The 25,548-nt window shown below is 41.0% G+C and overlaps 1 protein-coding gene across 1 annotated transcript; it reads right to left on the bottom strand.

The window, feature by feature from the left end:
• Positions 1 to 1,546: 1,546 nt before the first annotated feature.
• Positions 1,547 to 24,426, bottom strand: RUVBL1 (RuvB like AAA ATPase 1). Its single transcript, XM_081851016.1, has 11 exons — positions 24,128 to 24,426; positions 22,409 to 22,495; positions 20,726 to 20,858; positions 18,503 to 18,654; positions 16,735 to 16,824; positions 15,673 to 15,822; positions 13,103 to 13,166; positions 11,700 to 11,898; positions 8,540 to 8,642; positions 3,078 to 3,169; positions 1,547 to 2,042 (listed from the first exon to the last, which is right to left on the bottom strand). Exons 1-11 carry the CDS (start codon positions 24,266 to 24,268, stop codon positions 1,883 to 1,885), a joined length of 1,371 nt encoding a protein of 456 aa, XP_081707142.1. The 5' UTR covers positions 24,269 to 24,426; the 3' UTR covers positions 1,547 to 1,882.
• Positions 24,427 to 25,548: the final 1,122 nt, after the last annotated feature.

The following is a 25,548-nucleotide window of genomic DNA, read 5'->3' as shown; positions in this document are numbered from 1 at the left end:
AGACTAAACATGCAGGGGTATTTCCTCTTACACGGGCAGGTACATGTACAGTTTGCCACCTGGGAGAGTGACAAACTGTGCTACATCCAAGTTTGGTTATTCAGCAATTTAACTTGGAGAATTTGGCCCACCTCTCCAAATAATAATAATAATAATAATAATAATAATAATAATAATAATAATAATAATTTATTATTTATACCCCGCCCATCTGGCTGGGCCTCCCCAGCCACTCTGGGCGGCTTCCATAAAAACCAAAAATACAGTAAAATCACACGTTAAAAACTTCCCTGAACAGGGCTGCCTTAAGATGTCTTCTGAATGTCAGGTAGTTGTTTATCGCTTTGACATCTGCTGGAAGGGCGTTCCACAGGGCAGGCGCCACTACCGAGAAGGCCCTCTGCCTGGTTCCCTGTAGCTTTGCTTCTCGCAATGAGGGAACCGCCAGAAGGCCCTCGGCGCTGGACCTCAGCGTCCGGGCAGAATGATGGGGGTGGAGACGCTCCTTCAGGTATACTGGACCGAGGCCGTTTAGGGCTTTAAAGGTCAGCACCAACACTTTGAATTGTGCTTGGAAACATACTGGGAGCCAATGTAGGTCTTTCAAGACCGGTGTTATATGGTCTCGGCAGCCGCTCCCAGTCACCAGTCTAGCTGCTGCATTCTGGATTAGTTGTAGTTTCCGAGTCACCTTCAAAGGTAGCCCCACGTAGAGTGCATTGCAGTAGTCCAAGCGGGAGATAACCAGAGCATGCACCACTCTGGCGAGACAGTCCATAGGCAGATAGGGTCTCAGCCTACGTACCAGATGGAGCTGGTAAACAGCTGCCCTGGACACAGATTTGGCCTGTGCCTCCATGGACAGCTGTGAGTCCAAAATGACTCCCAGGCTGTGCACCTGGTCCTTCAGGGGCACAGTTACCCCATTCAGGACCAGGGAATCCTCCACACCTGCCCGCCTCCTGTCCCCCAAAAACAGTACTTCTGTCTTGTCAGGATTCAACCTCAATCTGTTAGCTGCCATCCATCCTCCAACCGCCTCCAGACACTCACACAGGACCTTCACCGCCCTCACTGGTTCTGATTTAAAAGAGAGGTAGAGCTGGGTATCATCCGCATACTGATGAACACCCAGCCCAAACCTCCTGATGATCTCTCCCAGCGGCTGCATGTAAATGTTGAAAAGCATGGGGGAGAGGACAGAACCCTGAGGCACCCCACAAGTGAGAGCCCAGGGGTCTAAACACTCATCCCCTCCCCACCACTTTCTGAACACGGCCCAGGAGGAAGGAGCGGAACCACTGTATGACAGTGCCCCCAGCTCCCAGCCCCTCAAGACGGTCCAGAAGGATGTTATGGTCGATGGTATCAAACACTGCTGAGAGATCCAGCAGAACTAGGAAATCAAGCAAAAGCCTAGAATCCAAGTGAATGCACCTTCAAGTTTTCATTCCGAAGAATGAAAATGTAGGCAACAGCATCACTTTTACTGGGTTATCCATCCTTTGTTGGACACTCCAAAACACCATTAGTCTGTCAAACTTAAAACATTTTAAAAACAAGTTCACATTTATTTTTAAACAAAACCAACAATGAAAATAAATTGTCTTTTCTAAGCAACTTAGCAATCAAATCTAGAAGAGGAATATAAGGGTATGCCAGCCTGCATCCATTTCATATAGGCACTCAATATATGAAACAAGAAGATACCACAGACATCGAAATGATTTCATTCCAACTCGGTGAATTAAGAACAAAGGAAATGCTTCTTCTTGCTACAAAACAGTATTGTGATATTTAAGAACTTTTCAGTTCCAGTGAAAGTTAAAATTTGGAGAATGTTAAAAGAGGCTCTGAGGACTAGAAAGGCTAACAAACTTCTTCACTTCATGTATTTCTCCTGTTGATCCGCCAGTATTTTTGCCGAGGATTTGGCATCATAGAAGAGTTCATTTATTTCTTCAACTTGTTCCTTTTCTATGCTGTCTTTCCCGTTTATCTTGGCTAGCAGATTGGCTGGTGTGAGTAACTGCACAGCATACCTATGGCCAAATAATAAGAGCATGTGTCAAATTAACATGCCAGCTACAAAGTAGAACAGAGAAAACTCCTCAAAAGAGACACTTACAGAAATATTCCACAGGGTGAATAAATGAACCTAGCTTCTAGAAATGTCCAATGCACCTTATAGCTGGGAAAATTAAACATTTAAGCCAAGAGCCAAAGTGCCACTTAAAGCACACCCACCAACTTGACTCTTCCCACTTTGAGCAGTGATGCCACCTCCCATACCAGATGAAAAAACATGAAGAATTTCAAAAGCTATTTGTGATGTGGAAATGAGGCTGTGGTTTGAGAAACACAACTTCATATTGCACGGAAATGAGTGCAGTTCTTTAGACCCTGGTCCCCCCAGTGACATTCGCAATAGCACTAGAATCTACTTTCAGGACTCTTCACTGCCTTGCAAGGAAGTTGTAAAAAGAATCTGCCGGCCACACTTTGCACATGAATCTATTCTATTATATATCCTGCTAGGATTGTTACAGAACTCTATTGCAATGGCTATTTTCATGTGGTCTGGAATTTACTAACTCTTGCAAACATGTCACTAGCCTTGAAGGTGGGTAGAATCAATTTCGCCAGCCATCAATGGGTGGCTGCAAAAGACATTGGGCTCCCATGTCCAAAATTACTGAATGTATCAACCTGCAAAAATGGCAAGGAGCAGTCAAACAGTTTAATAAGTAATATGCAGTCCATTAAAATGACCGATCATTATCATACAACCATTAATTTCTGCAAAGGATTTTCACTACTATAATTTAGCTTGTCTGTAAGTTATGTACATGCAAGTATTTCATTTGTTAATAATAAAGAGGAACTACCTTAAATGCAGAAATTGAAGGTCATGAATAAAAGTGGATTATGCAACACTGGTGGAACTCTGAGCTCCGTCATTCAAGCAAATTAGTATTTCACCAGAAATCCACAATGGCCTAGCTACCTGTTTCTGCCCATCTTCATACCATTTCCAAAACCAGTCATTATTTGACATTTATAGTCAACAAGCTTACCTTAATGTTGTTTTGGTGCCTATTTCTCCAAGATGATTCAATGCCTCCTCACTAATATTAATACTCTCTGTCTGGGCACGAAGCTTTATGATCTAAAGCAGAAAAATATATTTAACACAGTTTGGACTTTAAAAAATGCATTTCTTAAAACTGTGAACACAACTTAGCATCACATGCAAATCATATATAAAACATAGTTTAAACACGGGCTGGTTTATTTTAACATCCACTTTCACTGCATCCAATTTAGAACTGCGACACAGTCAGGGATCCTTTTGGGTTGCAAATGGAATAATATTTTGGGGCATTCCTCAAGAACCTTTGTAACTCCTAAACTATGAGAATGATATGGAATATACATATAGTGACCTACAGAATCACAGATCATCGGTACCCCACCTGGAATAAATCTTCAGAACAATTTGCTTGGAAAGTCTCAACTGTCCTTTAGTTGCTCAAATGCATGCCAGACATTTTAGCCTCTTGACAAATAAGACGGTAAAATAAATAAGTAAGTTTCTCTGCAAGGTTCAACTACTCCCACAAAACCTCTCAGATAAATCTAATCTATCAAGAACAGTCTCCAGCTTGTACCAGTTTGAAGATCTTTGTAAAGTTGAAGAAGAAGATATCACCAATAAGCCTGAGCACATAGAGCTGTAACAAAAGTGGCACCAGGCTCCCTGCAGTCCGTATTACCAGCTGAGTGATAAGGGGCAGACTGGATAATGATGTTGTGTTGTAGTGTTGAGATAACTCTGGAACTGCGAGTCTCATATAATACAGGTATTTTTCACTTTGGCAGCTTTGTAAACAAGATATCAAGAAGCACTCGTTTAAATTAAAGCCATAAAAATGCACCAAGGGAATCAGAGTGCGGAAGAGGGGGAAGGGGGATGAGCACAGAATTGGGGCTTCACGTACTAGGCAGCTAGTTTAAGGAACATTAGAATTTGAAGTTGCTCTTGGGAGTGTTCAAATTTGACCAAAATATTAAGGCTAATACTTCATTTTGTTTATTAAAATATTTAGACTGCACCTCATACAAAACTACCACATGTTGTTCAACAAAATTTACAAAAAAACCCCACCCATAAAAACAATATGGAATAATCATAAAATGACTCGTTCATCTTAAATAGTTTAAATCATTCTGAACAGGCCTGGTGACATATATAAAAGTCTTCCACCTGCTAGAAATGTATTCCACAGCTGGGGACGGGCAACATTAAATGCCTGACTTCCAGCTGAAGCTAGTCAGGCTTCTGAAACACAAGGAGACAATTAGCAGCGCTCCTACAGAAAAATGTGAATTTACAAGTATAATGTATATGTTATACTATGTAAACATTTTGTATATGTATTGAGATATCAATATATTAATAAAGAAAAGAAAAAACAGTGCTCCTATAAATAGTCTCAGTCATCAAATTTGAATATAAGTACATCAGACAAATCCCCCCACCAATATGGAGTTTCTAGCTGATATTCAACTTGACTGTGATCCGAAGAACTGTATGCCTAAGTTGGCTTTGGAGTTGTGTTCCTTGATCAGCAACCCACAATATATCATGTCAAGTTGTAAAAATGGCTGATGATTAGGTACTGGGTCAGGATAAATCAGAAGTCCTCTGAATGTGCACAGGCTCTTGAATGAACCTGAACTAAAATCTCTCTTTGGCTCCCAACCCTTAAACCACTGCAACTGAGATAAAGACTAAACCTGAATATAATTTTTAAAGGCCTGTGTAATACTTTCTTCTTTGGAAAAACAGATAAAGAATACACAATCCAGTAAATAATCTCTGTAGCCAATTTATGGGGGGGCCATAGTCAACCCAGAATATGTAAAGCACTCTAAGGCTACATGCAAGAATCAAATACCTATTTGGATTATTGAGTCACACCATATCACATTCCCTACTTGCAAGGTAGTGTTCTTTGTGCAGGTACATCTATGTCAAAATAGGAGAAAGTTCTGGAATGCAGGTGGTCCCTACAGTAGGCACACAGTCTTCTGGTGGTATGCATGCAAATCTTACTTTGGTGGGGACAGAGACAAGGAGGCATTTTTCAACTGGTAAGCATTTAAAGGAATGCATATAAATGGTACTTGGAACTGAACATTCCCCAACTCAGCTGCAAAGAGCTGGTCACAGAGAGGCTTGCCAAAGGATCCTTGAAACCAGGGGTTGGACTCCAGCTCCCATCATCCCCAGCCAAAGGTCAGGGCTGATGGGAGTTGAGAGTATAATAACATCTGAAGGCACACAGGTTACCCACTGCTGCTGTGAACTATAAGGGTGGAAAGCCCCACTTGCAGGCTGTGTGCGGGGAGAAGGGGTGTAACTGCTCTTGGAAAACCCCAAGCCCCATTTCCCCCTCTCCATAGGGTCAATTAAAACTGTGGGGGAACAGAACTCTTTAGCAGGGTCAGGTGAGGAAGCACCTGAGGAAGAGGGGAGGCTCAAGAGAGAAAGAAAGAATCCTATTCTGTGCCCTGCCTTTCCTCATCTGCTGCAGACAATGTTTATTTTATTTTATTTATTGAATTTATATACCGCCCTATACCCAGAGGTCTCAGGGTGGTTCACAGAATAAAATCAAAATATAAAAAACCACAAAATAGATAATCAAAATAAAAACAACAACCCAATAACCCCCCCCCATAAAACCCACATTTTAGAAGGTCATAGGATGTCAATCAAATCAACCAAATGCCTGGTTAAAAAGGAACGTTTTTGCCTGCTGCCTAAAGGTGTATAAAGAAAGCGCCAGGTGAACTTCCCTGGGGAGAGCATTCCACAGATAGGAAGCCACTGCAGAGAAGGCACATTCTCATGTTGCCATCCTCCAGACCTCTCAAGGAGGAGGCACATGAAGAAGGGCCTCAGAAGATGATCTCAGGGTCCAGGATGGTTCATATGGAAAGAGGCGGTCCTTGAGGTATTGCGGTCCTGAGCCATTTAAGGCATTATAGGTCAAAACCAGCACTTTGAACACATCACTAAGCAAATCTAAACCTTGTCCAAATGAGATGCAAAAGAGGGCAAACTACAGCATATAATTACCGTATTTTTCGCCCCATAGGACGCACCGGCCCATAGGACGCACCAAGTTTTTTTGGGGGGGAATAAAGAAAAAAAAATTTATTTCCCCCCCCAAGGCGCTTGTGGGGCCGGCAGCGGGGAGAAGCGTTGTTCTCCCTGCCGCCCGCCTTCAGACCAGGTCCGGGGACAGCGGAAAGATGCGCCGCACCTCCCTGCTGTCCCCGGAGCTTGTGGGGCCAGCAGCGGGGAGAAGCGCTCTTCTCCCCGCCGCCCGCCTTCAGACCAAGTCTGGGGACAGCAGGAAGACGCGCTGCGCCTCCCAACTCTCCCCGGAGCTTGCGGGGCAGGCAGCGGGGAGAAGCGCTCTTCTCCCCGCCGCCCGCCTTCAGACCAGGTCCGGGGACAGCGGGAAGACGCGCTGTGCCTCTCCGCGATCCCCGGAGCTTGTGGGGCTGGCGGCGGGGAGAAGCACGCGTCTCCCCGCCGTCAGCCTCCAAACCACATCGGGAGACAGCGGGATGGCAGCGTTCCGCCTCCCCGCTGTCCCCCGACCTTGTGGGGCTGGCGCTGGGGCTCTCCAGGCTTCAGCGAAAGCCTGCATTCGCACACACATTTCCCCTGCATTTTTGGAGGGGGAAAAGTGCGTCCTATAGGGCGAAAAATACGGTAATCAAAAGCGGGTAAGGAACCAAGGGTCATCTAGTCCAACCCCCTGCAATACAGGAATCACAACTAAAGAAACCCCGAAAGACAGCCAACCAACCTCTGCTTAAAAACCTCCAATGAAGGAGAGTCCACCATCTCTTGTGGGAGTCTGTTCCACTGTTGAACAGCTCTTACTTTCATTAAGTTATTCCTAATGTTCAGTATCAAACACTACCAAGGGGTTGATTGAGCAGAATCAACAGGGTAGCACTCTATGATAAAAGTTAATAACTAGGATGGACCAAGGCTGTTTCAGTGCCATACCCAGGTCTGAAGCCAGGCAGAAATTGGTCTAGATAATCCCTTTCACCCAGGCACAGCTGCAGTTGTCCACTCTCAATTACTTTGCCCAACGTTAATATTATAATACATAGTATTATGCTAATATTGAAATGAAAACCTCTTTGTACAGCTGTATCCTCTAGCCACCTCTGCTGTAATCTATATCAAGGTGCTACAGCTATCCTGTCAGGTACACAAAAACATCCCAAGTATCAATACCATGGCATATTTTGAAAGAAGGCACCACACAAAAGCTTCCTCATACCAAAGGAAATGAGCCTTTGCTGGTATGTTTATATTCAATAAATGCCTCTGCTTCACCTTGGCACTTATCCAGCAGCAGAGACTATTATCTGGTGACAATGCTTTCCGCCATTGACACTATCTCCTAAATAATACAAAGAATTGACATGATAAACCGTAATGGCTCCCGTATGGTGTCAGCCCACAGCACTGAGACACTAATGAGGGGGGATCTTTGACAAGATGCCTCATAATGACACCCAAGGTTTATAATCAATGCTCCTTGCACCAAGAGGAGTCCTGCTGCTTACTGGACTGTTGCTCGAGCCAATCATTGAAAAAATCTCGTCTAGATCAACTATAAAATGGATCCAAGAATACAGTAAGCAAATCACTGACGGAATACGAACCCCAGGAGTTTACAAATGCACATACTTCAAATACTAACATGGAGTGATTTCATTTCAAACTGAGCAAATATTGAAAAAATTAAGATCTGGAATTAAGAAACACAATGTAAGCAGGACCGCCCTTTCAAGCAAAGTGTAATGAAGATCTGTTCCCATCACATTACCACTATGATGAATTAAAAAATCAGTTCACATGGAGATAAATATGGAGAGTGGAACAGTCTTTATATTTATTGGCATTTTTAAAGCACTTTTCCTGTTGACATGGGTTGTTTTTAAACAGATCTTTTTGTGGGCTGTTTATTTACCCATTATTGGAGAGCTGTTTTGTTGCGAACCATTTCTGGTGATGTCTGAATAGCAAAGAACGCAGCAGACATTTAAAAATAAAATTAAATAAAACATAATAATAATAATAATAATAATATCTTAAAGAGGAAACCATAGCCTTCATAGTTTCAAAGCAAGAAACCTGCAGGATGAATTCCTACTTGGATGAAACTTTCCTTCTGGAAAGGGCCACGTATATTACTGTATTAAATATTTTTCACATTATTGTAAGCCACTCTGAGAACTTTGTTATCAGCCAGCATATAAATATTGTTTAAAAAAATTATAGGACCCCAAAACTTTCTAAAAAACAAATCCTGCAAACCAGTCATGTTATAGGTAAGAAGCCAGTACTGTTTCACACCCCGCACCACTGGCTGAGGTTCTAGAGAGGGACCTTTGCTGCCTGCCCGACAAAATATTACATAAGTAAGAGAGTTACCTGCTTCATTTCTTGTGGCGTGTATAACATGGTTCTAATTATCATCACCCTATCCAGAAGATCCAGAGGTATCCCATGAGGAGAGATTATATCTTCTGTACCTCTGCAAGGATATAAAGAAAAGTTCAGGTTTATATTTATTTATCACCTTAATAGGGTTGCTGGTGGGAAGCTTTTCTTCTAACATTCAAAGCAACACACTAAGAAATTATATTGGTTGGTGATGGCTTACGTCGCACTGTCCTAAGAGGCAGACTTTGACATACCTCTCCTGAAGAGTGGCTTGTATTCTACATAAATGAGATAGGCAACAGAAAATCTGGATTCAAGAAGAAGCTTGGTGAAACTCTTTGTCATCACAAGGTACCTTAATTTGCAATCTTAGTGCATATACTGTGAAGTATTTGACTGATGAACACTCCTGCCTTCCACTCCCACCAATATATTGTATCTATGTAAAACAAGAAAATGACTTTGCCCTTTTAAAATGTGTTTTTTTTGGGGGGGGGGGCGTTTATTGGGTTGCTGTTTTTATTTTGATTATATATTTAGTGGTTTTATATTTTGATTTTGTTCTGTGAACCGCCCTGAGACCTCCAGGTATAGGGTGGTATATAAATTCAATAAATAACAAATAATAATAATAACAACAATATCTTCTGTTCTCCATTAGAGGGCACTCCAGTTTCATCTAAAAATATTTCTTATTCAGGCGATTACTAGAAAATCATGATCCTACTCAGTTGTGGAATATGAGGAGCAGAGGGGAGGGAGGAGCAGAGCATAGGAGTAGAATGTTAATCTATTCCCCCTCCTCTAAATAATAGCGGCTTCTATTTCTAATAATAGAATCATGAACTCAAAATTCTTTCAACACAACATGAAAGACTATTGATACAATTTTAGTCCTGGTTCATAGGAAACTTCTGTCTACAAAAGAAGGTGCTTTCACTGCATGGGGCCAAAATATCTTTTGCAAAAGCCGAGGAAAGATTGGGTGTGATACAAATTGTAAGGAGGAAGACAGGCTAAGAGTCTACCAATAACACTGTGAGCTGATGAGGAGAAATCACCCAAGAATTACCAGAAGCAGACTGTTCTTTAACTTTGAGAGGTTCACTTCTACTGTTACCTGGCCTAAGGAGAAACATATTGACAAGATGACTAGAGGTGTTTATGGTGTGGTAGGCCTTAATTCCAAGTATTTGGAGACAACACTACTTCACAGTAATCTAAGTTTATTAAAAATCTATAGCATGCAGAGCATAAAGTGCAAGTAAGGCAAGAGAAAAAAGTGGACTGGGTCTCTTCTCCACTAAAATAAGAGAATGGATTTGGGCATGTTCTTTTCTCTACCATCCTCAACCCTTTTGTCCAAATGTACATATTCTGATTTGTGGATATTAAATCCCTTCCCCAAGCGTCTTAAAAGTGGGTGGCTAAGCGGTTTAAAACAGAAAATAAATAGTACATTTTCATAAATTCACTTGCTTTCCTGCACCCTCCCCTCACCCCCAATAGTTGCTCAATTAAGGGAAAGGGATGGGAAACTGGGGGGGGGTGCATTACAGTGGGACAAGTAAATTGGTAGAATTTGCCTTGTGGAAGAATCTTTCCACTTGCACAAGACACTTTTGCATCTAAGCCAATGTCTTCTGCACACAGGTTGCAGAGCAGGTGCCCAAGCTTGTATAAAATGTTGGTGGGCAGCAAAGAATGTGGACGTTCAAGAAAAAGCCCATACTTAATTCTTAGTGGTCCCTTATACACTGGCAGGGCCTCCCTCTTCAGCAAATATAGGTGTGTGTGAATCATGCAATAGTGGAAGGCTTTACAGACATGTGGACTAATGCTGCTTTGAAATAGCTTTTCTAAACATTGGTCTCAGAGTTATTTTCTGTCCTATATATATCTATGCAAGTGGGAGAGATGCATTTCCCATCCCAATCGAGTGCCAGAAGGGGCAAGTCCCACCATTTGACATGTTTTCTGTGGCAAATTGCTAGCAGTAGAGGAAAGAGAAGGTAGCAACCCTCTATGCCAGAGAAATCGTCATTTTAATTATTTTTTCAATTTATATCAAGACAAGCACAATTTATTCCATTGTCACTGTTTTACACAATGTGGATTTTGTTAGCTGCCTAAGAAACGGTGAGATATGTTTTTAATAAGTGAAATAAACCAAGTTTCAGGAAAAAATGCTGTAAGCAGACTACGAAGTGACACAAGAAGTAGACAACAGTAATGAATAGGGATGAATCTTTGATGAGTACAAGTAGTCTATTTAAGTAAAGGCAGAAATAGCAGTAATACCTGAAAGCCACCAGTCTAGCATTTAGCTGTTAACGGTATACAAGATGGGATCCAGCTAAACTATGAAAAGGGAAAGCAGGTAGTGGCGTTGCTATTATTATTTCTAAAGCACCAAATGCTTTTTTAAGTGCTGGAGCAAAAATCAATAAACAAAAGCCCTTGCCCACCCGAAATCTAATGAACATGCTACAAAAAGAAAAAAGAAAGGGAATATTTAAACAAGACATTTATTTCTTTTTATTAAGGAAATGATGTTGCAGGATTCTTTTTATCCAAGTGCAATATGTAAACTTGTTCACAGCAAAGCAGCGCAGCTCAAAGCCGTTTGGAGATACAAAACCTACTCCAAATTATTAAAAGAAGACAGATCACCTCTGAGGGTGATGGCGCCATTATAAAAAGAAACCTGACTGTAAGGGATGAAAGATGAGCATGTGCAAAGACTGCCAACAGATGAAGCAGTATAGCCGGATACTAAGAAAAAAAAAAGATATGAACAAGTGGTATTTGAAACATTATGGAGAAGACAAGCAAAGCAACTGTAAAGGAACAGATCTAGGGATACGCACAGGGGGAGAAAAAAAAAAATTAAGATCCTGAAAAACCTGACTCTAAAGAAACTTACTAATTCTTGATCATCGGAGTGTGAAGGTTTTTCCTGCAGTGAAGCCCTTAAGCAGCCCTGCAGCAACAGATATAGTTGTGACCCATCAAGATGATTATCACAGGTGTATCAGCACCACGGATAAAAAGCTCCCAAAGATCATAGCTCTTTGTGCTGAAGCAGCTAACACTGAGGCTTATGGGAAGACGAGAACCATGCAGGACTAAGCTTTAAGCACTGTACCTGATTACACAGTTCCCCCGGTTGGAAGCAAAGATGACAATCGGAGCAATAGAAGATTCCAGCGCTCGGTGCAAATATGTGAAGCACTCAATATCCAGCATGTGAACCTCGTCCACAAAGAGAACTCCGGGGACTAACTCAGCAATGCCTTGATCAATGTATTTATTCACCACCTTGTTGATCTCTCCTCGAAGCTTGTCTAAGGGAAAGATAAAGGTAAATAACCTGATTTATTTATAATGAAAGCTCCAAGACAACTTACAATAAAAGAGCGGCCCCTTTTGCACCAACTTATTAGTATCCTTTTCTGAACAGATGCACACACAAAAATCTTATGCATAAGGAAATTTAAATTAAATTAAACTCCTTTAAAATGGATGAGGCTGAGACAATGGTTTTGCATAATTATGGATTCAAGTCAATCATTACTCAGCTGCTTATTTTTGGATGGAAACCAATCTTACTAATGGATTTCCACATTCAATATTTGTAAATATTGCTGTTTTGTCCCAAGATTACACCAGGTTTTTTTTTTTTTAAAAAAAAAACAAATAAATGAAGATTGGTGAATACAAGTCCTTCTTCTAAATTTAGCGCGTCAGACAACTTTGTTCATCTAGCTCAGTAACTGTCTACAATGTAAACAATACACTGTCTTGCAATGACTCTCCATGGCTTCAGATAGGGGTCTTTCCAGTCCCAGCTGGAGATGCTGGGGATTCAATCTCAGATCTTTTGCACGTCCATTATTTGTTATCTGCCAAAACTCCAGGATTCTACTTTTTTGTGCTATCCTTCCATGCATACTATTCACATTCAGTAAGGTGAATTCTCATCCTTGCAGTTTGTGGATAACTTCAAAAAAGGCTGCATAACTTCTGAATAAATGACCAATGACTGATATTTTCAGGATTTGATAATGTTTTCAAAATGCTGGATGCTGAATGTAGGGCACATGCTATAGTGCTCAACTATGTATACAAAACTGTAGGTCAATAAATGTAAAACATACTATGAATAAAGCCTGTTTAAAGAGTGTAAGAGTGAAGTAACAGCTGATGCATTGATGCCTGTTCTGCTGGTGCCCCATTTGGGGAAAGGAGGCAACACCACCAGATTCTGATCAATGCTCACAAGTACCAACCAGATGCCCTATGTAGCACTTCTCAAGTGTTACACATGAGTAGTCACTGAACTGCTGGAACACAATATTACAAAACCCATTCAACTTTAGCAGCACTGTGTAATGCACATCGCGCTTCCTGTACATTCCGACTATCCTTCCTTCTGCCTTGTTGAAAGCTTAAGGATGCAATACTATACACCCAAGTCTCACCATGTTCAGTGGGATTTACTTCCGTATAAGCATAGGGGTCAGGCTGAAAGTGAGACAAATATTGTACCTGTGATTTCAGTTTTCTTAGGCTTCATCAACTGTCCCATCATGGAGAGGATATCCTGCCCACCCTAGAGAAAACAAATTGGAAAATTAAGGTTGTATCTTTTTTTGTTACTGTACAGAAAAAGCTATGAAAATTTAATTTGGTCAAACTAAAAATAAAGGGTTGAATTCAAGGTAGCATTAAGCAGATCTCCTCCCCTGACATAACCTGTGTGCCCCCTAAATCTGTTATGGGCAGATCTTCAGATGGCACAGGGCACCTATGTAGGGATGGAGCAGCAAATCCTGTTGCTCTAGTGCTAATTTTACACTATTAAGTTGAATATGGCCCATAACTCTTATTTCAGGTTTTTTAAAACAACATTGAAGTTTCTAATATCAGACAACTACTTTATAAATTCACCACTTTTGTATTCTAAGCATAGTACATTAGTATATATATATATCTGTTAAGCTTCATTCTTTATGTGCACTTTGGAACATGATGATGCCATTTTATTCAGGTCTCAGTAAATTTTGCAATGTTTCAGAACAATAAAATTACTCAAGGAAAATGCATGTATGAAAATTATATCAGTTGCAAACATGTTTTTATAATCCTTTGCTAGTTGAGAACTTGGAATTTTGTTTTCCTTCGCTATATAATTTAAAAAAATCTTACATGCATTGTTAAACAAGAAAAAGCTTGTTTTAGTTTTATACAGTATATTCTGTAATATTTCAGCTTGGGAAGTTGATGGTCTTTAAAATTATTTTTAAAATGTTTTTAAAAGTCTTAGAAATAAGTACTGTTAACATTAGGAGTTATGGGGTATTTCAGCCAGCCAGAAATAATCACACCCGGGAAAACAAATCCTTTGGATTAATTTCATGCTATGTACCAGCTATATGAATTAACACTACAGCATGTAGTCACCGTTATTTGGCTAGCATAGCAGCCCTTCCTCAGGACCATGTATATATTATATACTCAATGTGGAGATATCAGTTCATACAATTGGCATTTCTCCACAACACCCAGGAGCCTAATTTTATTTTGACGAGGGCACTTATTTAAAAATAAAGATGAATATGTTTGTGTGGATATGCTGACAATATGTTATTGTGAGCATGGATGACATTCTCCAACTGAAGACTGCAATAATCAAGCTTGCATGAACATAGCCTTGTTTAACCCTCAGAACTGACTTGCTGCAATTGGAGAGAGAGATTAATCTGTTTGCAGCTGCAAACACAAAAAGCCTTCACTGTAACACAGTGGGGACTTTAAGAACTTACCTAACATACTGGAGCATTCATACAGAACTTCTCTAAGCTAAGAGACAAATTGAAAGGGCCATACAGTGGTACCTCGGGTTACAGACTCCGCTAACCCAGAAATAGTACCTTGCGTAAAGAACTTTGCTTCAGGATGAGAACAGAAATCGTGCAGCGGCAGGAGGCCCCATTAGCTAAAGTGGTACCTCAGGTTAAGAACAGTTTCAGGTTAAGAATGGACCTCCAGAACAAATTAAGTTCTTAACCCGAGGTACCACTGTATACTGAGGGGAGCTGACAGTACAAATTCTCATAAAAGCAACTTAATCTGTCCATGGGCATTTAACAAAAACTGGATAGATCCATTAGATATTTCCAAAATGTATCTAGACACCCTGAGTGTAAAGCAGATTAGTTTTAACAATGTGTCAAATACCACACACAGAAAATGCTTTTGCCAAAGGTTTTAGGAGTTCTCTATATTCCACATCTCTGCATGACAGGTATCAGCTTGAGTCATTGATCCCTGGCAGAGTTGCAATATTGACTTTCCTGCTATATGTGTGCCTTAACGACTTTTCAAGTATTCACTTTTCAAAACCATGTAATTTGAGTTTAAAAGAAGACAAAAAACTTTTCTGGCTTCTTGTTATTAGAACCAGTAAAAGAACAGAAAAATCAAGACCTCTCATTGACCCCCTATCTCATGGAATATGTTTACATTTTAGTCAAACTATCATATCTTTGCCTGTAGGTTCAAAAAGCCTCACTGTACTAAAATATGTATACAGTTTAGGATGCAGTAGAAATTACTAGTAAAAGGCAGTGAATATTATTAGCACCAAAATTGTTTTCCATTTTCTTCATTGATCTACATGCAATAACCACCCTCACTAATTCCCCCAAAACAAGGTTGCTGGTTTTTAAAACTTGCAAATAATGGATAGAACTGTGACAGTACTCCTTGACCCCAGGTGCTGGCACACTCAAAAGGGAGGCAAATATCTACTGTTAGATTTTTAGTGGATTGGTCCAGATTTCGTCCGAGGAAAATTCCACTCAATTCTTGCTGATAGAATTCCTTTCCCCTGCAATCCCCATACGCCCCCTGAAAATCTGCTCCGGAGGATTGTGGGAGAGCCTCTGTAACAGCGTGGGGGATGGTACAGAGGGTTGCAGAGGGGAATCCACTGTCTCTTCCCTTCCTTCCTTAGTGGGAGCCTTTGCAGGATTGCTGCCTATCCTGCAAAAGCAAGACTTCCTTTTCTTCACAAATCTGAAAGTCTGGATGCTTCTGTCAGTATAGTTGAATACCTGAGGTCTAGCATTGGCCACATCCAAGTCATGAAGAGTTACATCCTGGATAATCTCTTTCTTCTTGTGCACATCGCCTTTCGGCAAAGGAACATACTCTTCAGCCTCAAGGTCAAACTCTGTTGCATAGGTGTCACACCTGCCTTGCCTCTGTGAAGAGGAATTTGGAAATCACATACACTATATTTATAATTAATGTTATTGCCAATATTGAGAATGACATACAGCTGATAAACAAAGGTCTTGTTTTACAGTGACAACACCAACAGGCTTCGTCTGACAGTTTTGAAAATGCCATGCTTGTCCTTGGAAAAGGAACGACTGATCAACCTATGAAATCGTACTGAAAGCACCTGGTATTTTCTCCATTCTTCTGAAAGAGCGAAACTCTTGCTAAAGGACAAATCCAGCAGATTAGCTGGAGATTGGAGAAACTGTCCTAGACTTCTTGGGACATAGATGATTTATTGTATGATACAAAATATTATGCTCATCCATTAAACACCAAGTATCTCCCTAAACTACATTTTAAATCAGATACAAAGAACATGCTAACTAATGCAGTATTCCCTTCTAGATGCATATATCTTATGGCAAGAACACCAGGAAGATAAAAGATTAAAGGATCTATGCATTTCTTTTTAGTACGACTAGTTATTTCAGGTCTTCTCTCTTCACTTATATATCATGTATGAACACGAACACACACAAGCATGAAGTTAAATATTAAAATGAATGAGAAAACATTTAATAATCATAGTAATAATTTATTACTTATACCCTACCCATCTGACTGGGTTGTGCCAGCCACTCTGGGCAACTGTAACCAGAGCTCTCAAACCAAATGACCTTACTTGTGAATCAAATGATTCCCCTTTAGAGGTGGCATTTAGTTCATGAATGACCCCTCCAAAACAAAAAACACCTCTCTCCTTTCCTGAGCAAAACCACAGCTATCCTAGAAGGAATTGATAAGGTTTTTGGGACACAGACCTTTGACAAAAAGCTGGAAAATCCTGAACCAATACTATGTCAGAGGTTCAACTGTTGTCTTTGCTTTACCTTGACAGCGCCACTGTTTGCTTCAATGTAAATCACATCACCAGCTTCTACTCTTTCCTTCTGCAGACTTTCAAAGATGCTGGGGTCCAACTACAGAGACAATAAATAGAGACCAACTATATTAAGATGCAACTACAAAGAAAGAGGTGTGAAAGAAAGAAAGTGTGTTAGCTTTTATTTCTTCATATTTATTTTTCTGGGCAGCTTTTATGAGCAGAGTTCTGGCTAGCAGAACTTGTCTTAATCTGCAGCCCACCCCATTCAGCAGAGTTTCTGACAGTACAGGGGGCTGTGAGGAGGACAGGTATGAAAGCCAGCGTGAACCAGCCCTGGTAAACATACTTAATTCTGGACTCAACGCAATGTGTGAGACAGAATTCCAGTTACTGCTTTTCAATGACAACAATTTGTAATTTGGTACTGTTGCATTAGGGACACGGGTGGCACTGTGGGTTAAACCACAGAGCCTAGGACTTGCTGATCAGAAGGTCGGCGGTTTGAATCCCCGTGACGGGGTGAGCTCCAGTTCCTCGGTCCCTGCTCCTGCCAACCTAGCAGTTTGAAAGCATGTCAAAGTGCAAGTAGATAAATAGGTGCCGCTCCAGTGAGAAAGTAAACAGCGTTTCCATGCAATGCTTTGGTTCGCCAGAAGCGGCTTAGTCATGCTAGCCATGTGACCCGGAAGCTGTACGCCGGCTCCCTCGGCCAATAAAGTGAGATGAGCACCGCAACCCCAGAGTCGGCCACAACTGGATCTAATGGTCAGGGGTCCCTTTACCTTTACTGTCGCATTTATTAAAATAGTTACGTTTTACAGTAATTCCAGTTTCACTGAAACTCAGCATACATTCATATCTGTACTGGTAACATATCAATCAACTGAATTACAGTGGTGCCTCGCAAGACGAAATTAATCCGTTCCGCGAGTCTCTTCGTCTAGCGGTTTTTTCGTCTTGCGAAGCAAGCCCATTGACGGCTTAGCGGATTAGCACTATTAGCGGCTTAGCGGCTTTTAGCGGCTTAGCGGATCAGCTGATAAGCGGCTTAGCGGCTTAAAAAAAGGGGGGGAAGGGGAAAAAACCTGCAGGAACTCGCAAGACATTTTCGTCTTGCGAAGCAAGCCCATAGGGAAATTCGTTTTGCGAAGCGCCTCCAAAATGGAAAACCCTTTCGTCTAGCGGGTTTTCCGTCTTGCGAGGCGTTCGTCTTGCGGGGCACCACTGTAGTTCTAACAGTGCAATCCTATTCAGAAGTAAGACCCATTGAGCTTTGTAGGACTTACTTCCAGGGAAGTGTGCACAGAAGTGTTGAGGATCCTGCATTCTCCCCAATGTTACTAGATTCCAAACTCTCAACAGCCCCAGTCAGTCTGGCCAGTGATTAGGAAAGACAGGAGTTGTAGTTCAACAACATCTGGAGGGCCACAGGCTTGTCACTCCTGGTGTATAGTATTGTACCCTAAGTGCTTTACAAATGGTTGTTGACCCAGACAGCTTAGAAGGCAAATAACGCTTAGCTTCAGCAGAACTGCATCACCTATCTCCAAATCATTCTTGGAAGCAGGAGTGGGCAATATCTATCAATTTATGTGGTCAAGTGGCAAATGACCTAGAGGACCTATCAGATCATGTGGTGAAACAGAAATAGCAAAATAAATAAATTATATTGCTTAAAAAGTACCTTTAGTCAACTGTTCACCTGCCCCTTTTACTGACATGAGGAAGTGCTAAGATGCTGAGAAATGTGTGAAAGATAAGACCCCACCTACCTTGAGCTGTTTAGTTCCTTTTGCAGTTTTGAGTCCGATAATCACATGACTAATGGTTTTGCCATATCCTCCCATGGGGTTCTCAGTCTCACATGGAGTTAATTCTGTGACTTCACCTTCATAAACTTCCTTGGTTTCTTTAATCCTCAAGCCTGTAAAATATTGATTATATAAGCTATAAAAATAATTGCCATTTATAATGGACTGCTCTTGATATTTGCCACCTGAAGTCATCTTTGCCATCTCCAATACCATCAGGAAATATTTATGTAAAACCCAATAAATTTAGTAGCACTGAAACAAAAGATGAAGAAGGGCCATTTGTTACTTTACCACTTAAACAAAAACTATGTCATGGAAGAGAAAAAACCCATTACAGATTCTAGAGTTATAACCAGTAATACATATTTATCAAATAGGACATTAAAAAGACTGACAGTTTGGTTGAAAAGAATTGCTAAGTAGTTCTTATAATTGCCACCTAAAATCTGACTCTGAAAAGGTGTAAACATTAAACATTATTATTTACTAGTGGAAAATTCTCTGTTTTGTAAGTTCACTAGTAACAATGAATGAATGCCAACTGCAAATAAAATTAAGCAAGTTTGTAGTTTCAAAGTCCTCAGCTTTGTTTACTAAAATACATAGGATAACCTTGCTAAATTAGATCAATCTACAGAGAATAAATTTTCTGATGCAAATAAATTTTTGGAAATTACCCAAATTCATATAGCAACATTTTCTGTAAACTCACATGACTATGTTGCACATGTGAAGGCTTCCCTCAGGCTTTCAGATTCTGGGGAAGCTTTCCCCATCTACAACTGTCAAGACCCCCTCCAGACGTTCATTCTATATGCATGGATGTTGGTGGAGGAGTACACAGCTTTGAGGACTGGGCTATTTGTCACAACCCCACTCCCTTGCTGTGGTGTTGCTCAACAGAGGAGTAACAAATGACCAAATAAGGCTATACTCATAACCCTTTGGTACTCATTTCAGAGTCTACTGGAATATCAAATTAACACACACTACAAATCTCTGCTATTGCAACCCTAGAAATATCCTTTTGAGAATTCTTAATTTGAGAAAGAAAATCTGGATGATTGGACAAGAATTAGAGCATGTTTCCATTAAGCAGAGTAGGCAGTTACCAGTTCTGAAATATGTCTGGATTGTTATAGGTATTAATGGAGAGAAAACCATTTCTCAGAGGAATGTTTTAATAACTTGGGTTAGATAAAATTCAACAGATGGGAGGAGAAGAATTTCTATCTTTCACTAACACCAAATACTTATTTAGAAGCATCTTCATGCTGACATCCAGGGAATGTGGAGCACCAACAATGTGGCTGGCTGTTAAATTATTGCTATCTCTAAGAATGACAACATGGATGACACAGGTTTCAACTGCTGGTTCAAGTTTCCAAATCTGACAGGGAACTTCATCACATCAAGGAAATATTGCAGACTGCGCTCTCTCCATCTCTCGGCTCTCTCCCCCTCGACCCTGCCAATTTAACAGTAACTTAAAGAGCACAGATGATTGAGAGTCTCTTTCTTACAGAAATCAATGGGCCACTTTTTTCAGTTGCAAGAACTGATGGAAATGTTTCTTCACCTTAATGCCATTCAATACTAAGATGGAGTCTGTGGTAAATCATGATACAGAGCCCCGGGGAATTAATGGATGTTGGACGCAGTAATAAAAACAATTAGGGTATCTTTAAGCAATCCAAAGGTCTGTAAAGGGATAGTTCTATCAGCTGTCAACAGTAAGTAAAATAGGAAGATTTTAGATGCTTAATGTTTTGCTTGCAAATCCAACTCTTCCTCTTGACAAACTGAAACAATTCAATTGATAAATCCACAAATACTAAAGAGAAAATTAACCTAATTGAAAAGCTACTCGTCTTGTTAGCTACAAATACCTTCTTCTATTTTGTCCAGCATTATGCAATGAGAATGCAGAAAGGCAGAGTATCACTCTTGCACTGTTTGTGACTGAAGCAAGAGTCAACTAAAATGCCATAATGAAGAAAGTATTTATAGAGCTTATGCAAATATGCTAGCAAGAGATTCAGTAATTCTGCAGTAATATTAAAAACTGAAGCAAGATATGATTTATTAATCAAAACAAATGATTACATGTTATACATTCAACTGAACAAAAAAAATATAACCTTGCACTGATAACTTATTTTCTTGTTTCAAGTTACGTACCAATTGCTCTTCTGAAATTTTCCATCAAGACCTCTGTCTTCTTTATTTCAGTAGAGTACACTTCACTTCCAACCATAGGGCAAAAGGGAACCTTACTACCCAACTCCTGAGCAATAGCCAAAGCCAAAGCAGTCTATGAAAATAAAAAGTCAAAAGACTGAGCAATTATATATTATACAGAAATCTCAAAATTTCAGAGAATTTAAATAAATTAGACAGCCTATCAGGTTTTAAACTTAAATTTCAGTAGGCCTACACTAAGTAGGATTAACTTTGGATACAACCTAATGTCCTTGTAAGTGGAATATTGCTTAAAGGATCTTCCCACTGGAGGAAGCAGAGGGGAGACCATTTTTGACATTTCCTCATTTTCTGCCCCATGCAAAGCAACTCCAGCGGGCTGAGGGAATGTTCCAGAATAGTGGAGTATTGGAGGATGCAGGGAGGCCATTTTAACAGGACCATATTTATCAAAATAGGCTAAGGAGGCTCTTGCCTAAAGATCATGATTTTCACAATGTAGTGCTAGAACAGTCTACTATTTTTTCCAGAGAGATTTACCAGTTAAATAAATCCTTCTCTAGTCTGGGGGTTAGATTTCTATAATATGGTGCTGGTTATGGGGCTAGATTTCTGGGGCTAGATTTCTATAATATGGTGCTGGTTTTAATGATGATGGAAAGGGGGATGGAATTAATCTGCTGAGATCTGCAGCAATTTTCAAATGTTCCATGGGGGTGGAACAAGTTTAAGAACTACTGGTTTAAAGCTTTTTAGTAATTTGTTAGTTCTAGCATGGCTCCTAAAGGCTTCTTAGAAATGTGTCCAGAATTGCTGCCTAATTAAGTATCAAATAACTAACTACTGTTAAAAGGTTGCATATTCACATAATCTTTCACCTAGGACAAGCATACTAGTTTATTTAAATATCTCCATTAGGTGCCATCTTTAGACACCAGGAAAAATGTTTCTCTTGAACCAAGCATTTGGCGGATTAACATTCTATGGCCTTTTAAATGTGTGTGTGCGTGTGGGTTGTTTATCGGTTTATTTTGCTTTTGTTTTTTAATGTATTCTGTGTTTTCATTTTTATGGTATGAATTGCCCTGTGTTCTTCGGTTGAAGGGCGACATACAAATTTAATAACAATAATACTCCTACAATACAAGGATCAAATGTTCTGCAGTAGTTCATTTCTCCTCCCATTCCACTGACCAAATGAGTTTAGAAGGTCTGATGCGTATGCGTGTACTGTACTCTTTGCTGTACTCTTGTTGACACCTGCTGAAAACATTTGTTAGGCAAGCCTTAAAGGCATATAAAAGTTACATGTGCTTTATTTCTTTCTAGCTTCTGTTTATTTTAATGCTCTTTTGAATATCTTAACTTTTGTGATGTTGTTAATATTATATTATTTATTATTAATAATAAATATTATAAATAATATTGTTTATTACTGTATTTCTGTAAACCAATTGAAGATTTTTTAAATTTATTTTTTTACAATCAGCACATAAATTCCGTAAAATGACGTATGCATAAGAACAAATGTACAAGCTACTGGGAAGTAAAAGGTAAGGGAAAGAACCCCTGGACGGTTAAGGCAACTATGGGGTGTGGTGCTCATCTTGCTTCAGGCCAAGGGAGCCAGCATTTGACACAAGCATTTGACATAAGACATACCTTTCCAGTTCCAGGAGGTCCTGCCAATAGCACAGCTCTGCCAGCCATCTTCTTGCTTCTGATCAATTCTACAATAACACCACAAGCCTAAAACATAAAAATACTAGTGTTATAGATACTGGAGGGTTTGGGGTTTGTTTGTCTTTTGCTTTTTAAAGTCCTTGTTGAGATTAGGAACAGCAGGCATTTGCAATAGCATAGGACACCTATCATTTCACATATACAACAGCTATATATAATCTTCTGGCTTGTTTGAGTAAATCTACTCAATATCTTGCACAATCACCAGTTTAAAATGATGAAAGTGAGGGATTTGGCCAAGATCTCCCACCAAGCTTGTATTGGCAGAAGAAAAATGAGAACTTCGGAGTGCTCTTCTTTTTATAAAGTTTCTTATTAACAGCTCACCTGATGTTGAAATGGCTAGTTTGCAGACTGGTGGAACGTTAAATGTACTAACACAAATTTTAAAATGTAGGCATGTCCACTCAGAAGGGCCACTGTTTTCAGTGGGGTTCACTGTTTCAGATTATATCTTTATATATATGTCTCTGAATTCAGTACAAACCAAAGAAATATGAACTCTGAAAAGGCCTTGTCTTTAATACAGTTCTAAGCTAAGCACCAAATTTTAGGAAGCTGATGAAAGGTGTGCAGCAAGGCTGCAGATGCAGCTATGGCTTTGATGCTCCATAAAGCCCAGCCAGTCAGATTTGCCCCTAATAATGACAACCTTGAAGGTGGAATAGAAGTGTAAGAATAAACAAACACAAATAAGTTACATCTTGAATGAAACACCATGAACTTCAGATGCTATGTCTATCTGACAAGCAACTGCTCAGTTTGATCTTCTCACTTAATAAAGACCCAAAATTAATATCCTTGAATTGAAGCAGATTTAGCTTAAGCATACAGCAGAGATTCCAAGCTCTGTATGAAGATCCCCTTCCTAGAATAGCTAGTTTATGAAAAAGTTACACAAGGCAGGGATATAGGATGCTTAGCATTTGGTTGAACCTAATCTGATTTTGTGTGTGTGTGTGTGTGTGTGTGTGTGTGTGTGTGTAACGTGACCCTGCATATGTTGTTGGCCTCCAATTCGGATCAGGTAGAGGGCCTTCTTGGCAGTGGCACCCACCCTGTGGAACACCCTCCCACCAGATGTCAAAGAGAAAAATAACTACCAAACTTTTAGAAGACATCTGAAGGCAGCCCTGTTTAGGGAAGCTTTTAATGTTTAATAGGTTATTGTATTTTAGTGTTCTGTTGGAAGCCGCCCAGAGTGGCTGGGGAAACCCAGCCAGATGGGTGGAGTATAAATAATATTATTATTAGCACCAGCCACAGCATGATGTGCACAGTAGCCCATGAACATTCAGGGGTCTCTCCGTGGCTTAGGTAAACTCTCCTAAAGCGATTCTTTTGGGGGGTGGGGGCCACTCCTAACTTTCAATCTGCTTGACCACGCTCTTCTCAAACCCCAACTTATTTCATGGCTTGAAACGGAACAAGAAGCGAAGCTGCATCCCCACTCCTTCTGGCTCTCTTTCGGCTGCCGTCTCCCCCCCTCAGGGGTTGCACAGCTGCACCAGCGCCTCCTTAGGGAGACGACGGGCCCGGGGGCTCCTGCCCGTCGCCTCCGAGTCGAAGAGCCCGAGGATAGGACAGGCCACGACGCGGCCGGACGGGACACCGCCGCCCCGCCAGCGCCGCCCTCACCTCCCGCGCGTTCTCCTGCCCGACCAGCCCGGCCGCCGCCGGCTTGGCTGCCCCGCTGTCGTCCAGCCCCAGGCCCTTGACATGGCTGTGCGCGGCGATGCGCTGCGTCTTCGACGTGCTCTTCACTTCCTCGATCTTCATCCCGCCGCTGGCGACCAGAAGCAAAGGAGGCCCCGGGAAACTCAGCCCGCCGCCTTCTCCTCCTCCTTCTTCTTACCGGCCGCACACGCAGTTAACATGCGGCACCCGCGCGTTACCAAGGCTCCCGGCGCTCTGCCGTCTTGTCCTTGCCCCCTTTCAAATAACTGGATAACGGGAACGTGCTCTCGCTTGCCATTGGGCAAATCTCCTGTCAATCAGAGGTCGTGGTTTCTCCCCCCCCCCCGCTTTAGGCCCAGGCAATTCAGTTTAGTGCACCTTCGAAGACGCTCCGGTTTCACCCGGTAGTTGTAGAAATAGAGTACCGGCAGAGAAGGGTTGCAGCTGGGAAAGAGCCCCCGGAATTTTTGTATGACTCGTTGTTATTTTCTGGCATTTTAGCAATGCAGTACTACTGCTGATCAGTATGTGATCTTCGGGTGCAGGGCGGTATATCAATCTAATAAATGATAATAACATAATAAAAAGGATATCATTAGTATTTACAGGGCAGAGTCCTTTTCCTTTGGAGTTAAAGCTACAGGAGTGAAGAAACAACGAGGATTGTATCGTGCGCCCTTTCTTCATGGACGTCGGGATGTTGTTCCTCACAACAACACTGTGAGAGAGGTTGGGCTGGCAGATGGTGGCATCCTAAGCCATCCATCATAGCTGAGCAATTAACCTGAGTTTTCCACACTTAAGCCTCAATTTTGTAATCACTCCACCACACTGCCTCTCAATCTGATACCAGATCTCTAATCGTTAAAAATATCAGTTACAGATAGGTAGCCGTGTTGGTCTGCCATAGTCAAAACAAAATAAAAAAATTCCTTCCAGTAGTGAAGGAAGGGAGAGTTTAGCTCTGTTGCAATATAGATTGCAATATAGATTGCCTGAGCAGCTTTGGCTTTAAATTCCAATAAAGATTGCTTAAGCAGGTTTGGCTTGTGACACAGGTCAAGTAAAGAATAAGAGAAGCCACGTAGGCCCAAAAGACAGGGAAATGGGTGAGGAACTTGCTTAACGTGATTATCCTTCTAAGGTAAGATGCTAGGTTGGCGATTGGTGATTGGTGGAAGGAAGGTGTACCTATAGGTTGGCAATTGGTGACTGGTGGAGAAAGGTGTACCTACAGTATAAGAATGCCTGCCAAATGCCATGTATTTGCGGCCAGTCTTTGAGAAGTGATTCCACTGGTTGTCTCTGCGCAGATCTCAATAAACTATTTTCTCCGAAGAACTCTGGTCCCTGGTGAGTTGTCTCCTCTGAGGTCCTGGGGA

Source organism: Podarcis erhardii (genome assembly GCF_964252035.2).
Source record: "Podarcis erhardii genome assembly, chromosome: 2".
In the NCBI taxonomy this organism is placed as follows: Eukaryota; Metazoa; Chordata; class Lepidosauria; order Squamata; family Lacertidae; genus Podarcis; species Podarcis erhardii.
The sequence above is the reverse complement of the archived record's forward strand: the minus strand, read 5'-3'. Positions and strand labels throughout refer to the sequence as shown.

Excerpts from the sequence above, each read along its gene's own strand:
- RUVBL1 (XM_081851016.1), bottom strand. The coding sequence starts at position 24,268 with ATGAAGATCGAGGAAGTGAAGAGCACGTCGAAGACGCAGCGCATCGCC. Across the intron at positions 18,655-20,725 it reads AAATTTCAGAAGAGCAATTG|GCTTGAGGATTAAAGAAACC; the intron begins GTACGTAACTTG and ends AATATTTTACAG. Across the intron at positions 11,899-13,102 it reads TAAGAAAACTGAAATCACAG|ACAAGCTTCGAGGAGAGATC; the intron begins GTACAATATTTG and ends TCTTTCCCTTAG.